The sequence below is a fragment of the Aplysia californica genome, unplaced genomic scaffold, assembly GCF_000002075.1.
Source record: "Aplysia californica isolate F4 #8 unplaced genomic scaffold, AplCal3.0 scaffold00556, whole genome shotgun sequence".
NCBI classification, from domain to species: domain Eukaryota; kingdom Metazoa; phylum Mollusca; class Gastropoda; order Aplysiida; family Aplysiidae; genus Aplysia; species Aplysia californica.
The window spans coordinates 347,777-354,020 of NW_004797826.1; the positions used below are offsets into that span (position 1 = coordinate 347,777).

Consider the following 6,244-nt stretch of genomic DNA (forward strand, 5'->3'; position numbering starts at 1 on the left):
ACACACACACACACACACACACACACACACACACGGACCATTTTCATTCAGAAATAGGCACAGAACAACTATAATTTCTAAAAATAACGTTAAAATCTTAATAAAGGATAGACCTTTAGGAACAGAAAATGCTTAAGATGTCTTTTTAAGCTTTCAAGTGTTTTTGTTTGTCTTAGTTCCATGGGTAATCTGTTCCACATAAATGGAGCAAGATATGAGAAAGATCTCTCTCCATACGATTTGTATGATTTTACGGGTGTCACAAGTAGGGTGTTATCGTTTGATGATCTTAGGTTTCTCCCTGGCTTATATATACTGATAAGTTCTTGTAGATAAAAAGGAGCAGTTTTATTTACACATTTGAAACACAAGGCACAGATTTTAAATATTATTCTTACTTTTACAGGGAGCCGATGCAGTTCTTTTAATAGTGGAGTGACATGGTCTCGTTTTTTAGATCTTGTTATCAGTCTGACGGCATTGTTTTGAATGACTTGTAAACGATTCAAATACTTGTTGCTCAGACCTGCTAGGAGTGAATTACAATAGTCTAATCTAGATAGGATAAGAGATGTTACCAATGTTTCTGTGGTCTCTTCGTTTAAGTACTTTCGAACTAGGCCTATGCTTCTCAGCTGAAAATAAAGGGATTTGGACAGAGATCCTACAAACGAGCCCATTGATAAGTGGTGGTCAATATATACACCAAGATTTTTTGACAACTTCTTCACTAGATGTCATATTCCCATGTAATTCAAAGTTGACACTTTCCAGATCTTTATTTAATCGTGGATTCTTTATAAGAATTATAAGAAAAATGTCTGTCTTTTCTTCGTTTAGTTTCAATTTGTTTACTGTCATTTACTTTTTAATTTCATAAAAACATTGCTTAGTGATAGAAATCATTATTTGGCAGATCTTGAATGGTGCTATTAACATACATTTAGGAATCATCGGCATAAAAATGATATTCAATTCATGATTTTGTAAAATGCTTGCTAAGGCCTTTGTATATAGTGTAAAGAGCACTGGTCCAAGAATGGACCCCTGTGGAACTGGAACTCCATAATCGAGGCATGGCGTGCTTTGAAAAAGCTATTTTTAATTTGCACTGATTGAACTCTTTCTAGTAAATATGACTTAAACCATGAAAGCACAATACCCGATATGCCAAATGAGCGCTCAAGTCTAGTGAGTAGAATAAAATGGTTAATTGTGTCAAAAGCTGCGGGCGGATCCAAAAGAATTAAAAGACAGATGTTTTTGCTATCAACGGAATCCAATAAATCAGACGTTACTTTTAAAAGCGCAGTTTCGGTACTATGATGAGTTTTATAGGCAGATTGGTAAATTTCCTCAAGACCATTTTTTTACCATGTGAGCCAAAACTTGACTAAAAACAATCTTCTCTAGAATTTTATAGGCAAATTGCAAACTCGAAACTGGTCGATAGTTTTTTTAATTCATTTTCATCAAGCCTGGGTTTTTTCAGTAAAGTTTTTACAATAGCTTGTTTTGCCTGTGGCAAGTGACATATTCACTGTCTAAGTAATGTGAGTCATAGACTATGGGCTGGGCATCCTCTCCCTGTCCAAGACTCAGATAGACAGGTTGGAGAGAGTACAGAATGCAGCTATGAAGGCCATTCTAGGTTGCACAAAGGACACTCATGTTGTCTGTATGCATGAGATACATCCTTGACCTGGCCAGCATCAGAGTGAGGCATAAGGTGGCACAGGCAAAGCTTTACTTGAATGTTTTGGGAGACCCGAGGCACCCTTTGCATGACAACCTAAGCAGCATCAAAGGAAACAGGATCAAACGGGGTAGCTCATGGATGGCAGAAGCCGAAGACTCCGTGAGGAAAGTTCGTGGCATCGATGAAATATGCTTTGGAAAGGAGTGGTTTGAACTGAGCCCCGATTGCAGAAGCCTGGCCAACGTTCACATCACTGTGGGTCGTGAAAGACGGGAATGTGCTGCTGTCATTAACGACAATGATAAACGACAGTTACTTGAGGAGCATTCCAAGCCAGAGGACCCAGTGATCTACACCGATGGATCAGTCAGGAGGGGTGAGAGAAGTAGATGGGGTTTTGTGGTGCACTGTGGGAACAAAAAGGTTCATGTCATGTCAGGGGCCATAGAAAGAACAACTTCAAGTATGAAAATGGAGATTGAGGCCGTAACAAGAGCGCTTGGATGGCTTCATAATACAAGACCAAGAACTACTCATCTCATCATTGTCACAGACTCCCAGAGCATCTTGCGAAGGGTTGAGAAAGGGCTTCTTCGGAGTGAATGGATGAACCCCATACAACACTCATCACTTAGAGCCGTTGCGTGGATATTCAGTCCTGGGCACTCTGGAGTGAAAGGCAATAAGGAGGCTGATAGGCAGGCAGGCAAGTGCCGTGGTTGCTGGTGAGGTGAAATTTGACAAAGGAAAAGTGTTGAAGACCCTGGAGAAAAAGTTGCGGGATGAAGAAGACAGGGAGACAGCAGAACACCACGCAATCATTAGGATGCGGGAAATGGGGATAGAGAGGGGAGAAGGAAGAAAGGAACGATTATCTGGAAAGGAAAGACGTCTCCATAATCATACAGCCACCTGAACAAACAGTATGGATACCTCGCGGGCTTTGGTGATGGGGGGAACTGAGCACTTATGGACCTGTCCGGAGTGCAATGACGTTGTTGCCCAGGACAGGTAATACAGGTAAGTAATGTGAGGTAGGACAATATCAATACAAGTTTTGAACTCATGAGCAGGCATGGGGTCAAGGTCACATGTTTTTATTGTTGATCCTTTCATACAATTTAAAATATCACTATCTGTAACGAGACTAAACGAATCTAATATCTGTCCAGTTAATTCTGAAAATTCTAAATTTCCATTTGGCTCTAGGTCGAATGAAGAGCGTATTGTATTAATCTTTGTCATTGAAAAAAGTCACCAAAAAACTACAAAGTTTGTCTTCTGATGTTGCAGAGGGGAGAGGAGATATTGTTTCTTTTCCCAGAATAGCATTGGTTAATGGTAGTCTGAACGAGTTGTTCGGATGATTTCACATCTTGTAATTCATGTAGATAGATCTAGTATCTTTTCTTGTTATTTTCGATGACTGAGTTGACTTTGTCTCGGTGGTTAATAAAGATGTATCTGTGAACTTGGAGTTTTGATTTCCTGCACCTGCGTTCTGCCTGACGTCGACGTTGCTTGGCTTCTTTGATTTCAAGTGAAAACCATGGAGAAAAAGGGCTGGATGAAATGTTCCTTTTTACCATTGGAGCATGTTGGTCGATTGCCGCTTTCAGAGTGTCATGAAATGTGTCTGCATCTAGGGATGATAGACTTGTCAGTGTTTTGCTCCCGTCGTCCCGAAGTGCCTGTGTGTCTATTGTTCTCCTGTTCCTTGAAAGTATGCTTAGCTTTCTTGTTTTGGTTTGGAGACGTTAATGTCAACTAACAGAAGAGAATGGTCAAAGATAGCCTTATCTAGAACCTGATGTTTAAAATCATGTGGGTCAGCAGTGATGGTAATTAGCAGGTCTAAAATGTGACCACTACGATGTGTCGGCTCTTTGATTAGCTGCTTTAGATTATGATCGTCAAGAATTGAAACGAGGCGTTTGGTGTCTGGTACAGATGGAATATCAAAGTGAAAGTTGAAATCCCCTATGATGTAAAATGGGGAAGCAGCTTGCTCAAGTTGAAAGCGTAGATCTTGGAATTCTATGAAGAATCCTTTACTTGTAAATTTATTTTTCTTGTTAGGTGGTGGTCGATAGATACATATCACACGGAAGGTAAGTCGCTCTGATCTGATGAAAGCAGTGGCTGATTCAAATGTGCGATACGAAGGACCATCGCAGATGAACTTTTTTGGTAGACCTCGCCGATGAATAAAAGCAATTCCGCCACCACGTGAGCCGCGTGAAAAAGATTTAAGTTCAAAGCCGGGTGGTAGAATGTCGGCTATGATAGATTCATCGCCATCTGTTCGAAGCCAAGTTTCTGTAAAGCACAACAGGCCGATGTTCATTTTTTCAATTGCGTCTCTTACAATGTTTGTTATGTTTCAGCATGACTGGGTGTTAATACAGCCAACTCTTTAGCTGAGACAGTTATGTTGAAAGACATTACGAGTGTCTATCTGTATTAAGTCTTTCTTGCTCACAGTAGTCACAGTTCTATTTTTAGAAACCGTGTCACGAGGAATCCCCTGACACACCATAATTGTTCCATTTCCTTGTCCCACCTCTCGTACCCCTCTTGTCTCTCTTCACTACCTTTGACTGACAAACACAGATGTTTTGTAACTCCTAACTGGGCCAAAGTAGTCAGCACGTTTTTATGAATGAAAGCCAAAGTGACACAAAAGTAACACAAAATTGACACAAGCCAAACGGTATCCCAGGACTCCCTACTCTCCCTCACAGTACGCGGAAGTCAAACTGCAGACAGACCCGGCCTCCGCTCACCAGCCCCTGTCTCTCCAACTCCTCACACAAGATCGTGGCCGGGAGAACCTTCCAGATGTAACTACACTCCTGCCAGTCTCTCGACTCCCCCTGGAAGATGACGTCATCACAACCCAACCTCCACACACGCCCGCCCCCACCCCCGCCCCTCGCACTCAGACGCACAGCCGTGACCGTCGCCCTAGCGTGTAGAACCCCGACACTTCCGTCCCCCACAGCACAGCCACACCGTCGCCCGTACAGACACACGCGTGTCTTCCTGTGAGAGTCAAACGATACAGCGGCCATGACCTCTAGCCGGTCGGGGCCAAGGTGAAGGACGTCGCTGTGTTGCTCGACTTCCTTCCCCACACACTGGCCGTAGTCTGACAAACACCATACATGGCTGTAAGAGCTTCCAGTCACCCAGCGGGATTTAGCCTTGACCTCAGCTGGAGGCAAACCCAGCTCTGGTGGTCCCGGCGAGGCCGACAGGCCCAACACTGACCCTTCCGTGTCCTTCACTCCTTTCCTGGCCGCAAATCTACACTCCCTACACTTTATCTCCTCCAACTTTTCCTCAAGCCTGGCGTACAGAAGCTGAGCAATGTGTGTGTTGGATGTGCTTACATGCGTGATCACTGACATTTCCAAGTTTTCTAGAACAGTAACTTTTGTGTTCACTTGATCCATCACGGAAGCCAGTTGGTCAAGTAGTGACGCCACGCGGTCTACGCGTGACATCATAGCGTCTCTTGTTTCTTCCGGTGTAGTAATGACGTGATACGATAGGTCAGTGACGTAAGGCACCTCTAGTTCTTCTTTCCCCTCCTTCTCCTTCTCCTTCTCCTTCTCCTCCTCCTTCTCCTCCTTCTTCTCATTCTCCTTCTCCCTCTCCTCCTTCTCTTCCTTCTCCTTCTCTTCCTTCTCCTTCTCTTCCTTCTTCTTCTCTTCCTTCTCCATCTCTTCCTTCTCTTTCTTCTCCTTCTCCTCTTCCTCACTGTCAACTCTAACGGCCTCCACCGAGTTCCCCGGGACGGAAGAGGTCCCGTGGGCTGTGGGTGGCGGGTCATTAACCATGACCTCCGCCAGCGGCAAACCTCTGGACACAAGCTCCATATCTACTCTGTCTATTCTCTGGCTTTGATATTCTAATTTTCTCACCAAGTCCTGCAGCAGGCGACTGTTGTCACCGTACTGTGCCGTCAGAGCCTGGAGCGTTTGCTGGATGTTCTCTGAAACAACAACAACAAAATATGGAGGTGGTCACTTTAGGAGCTGTTCCGATATAATCTTACACCTCTTTTGGGACTCTTTGCCCCCCCCCATCTTACATTTTTCTTACGTTTGACAATCCCGTAATATTACATTGTTCTTTTATAATAATGATAATATTCATGACATTTATATCGCGCAAATCTGTATTACAATCATTGTTCTATGAGCTTTACATAGTATTCCTGAAAAACATGATACACACATACATGCACATTATAATATTATTATATGCAGTTCTACATTCACTTAAAAAAATATAAAAACAGAGTAAATCCTTCAAGCAAAATATTGCTTACACTCTTTCTTACTAATAAGGAAAAAGTTGAGACTCATGTCAATGTCAAAAGCGCCTTAATTACATATAAAACAAATTACAGTGGAGTTCTGATAAAGCCATAAAGTCAACACATCGGGACTGAAAAGGCAGTGTAATACGTCATGTATTACCTTGGTTCAAGACCCCTCCCCCGTTTCTTACACATTTTTTTACAGGAGCCAAAGA

At 42.8% G+C, this 6,244-nt stretch overlaps 2 protein-coding genes across 3 annotated transcripts in view; both read right to left on the minus strand.

Moving 5' to 3' along the window:
* LOC101849487 overlaps window positions 1-6,244 on the minus strand; it is a 48,752-nt gene that overhangs the window by 36,963 nt on the left and 5,545 nt on the right. The gene's annotated exons all lie outside the window — the stretch shown is intronic.
* LOC106012901 (dynein heavy chain 6, axonemal) lies at window positions 2,781-5,310 on the minus strand (the record flags this gene model as incomplete). The annotated part of the gene is given in 1 exon segment (XM_013087194.2): window positions 2,781-5,310. A coding segment is annotated over 1 exon segment (873 nt), but the record flags the coding sequence as incomplete, so codon positions are not given.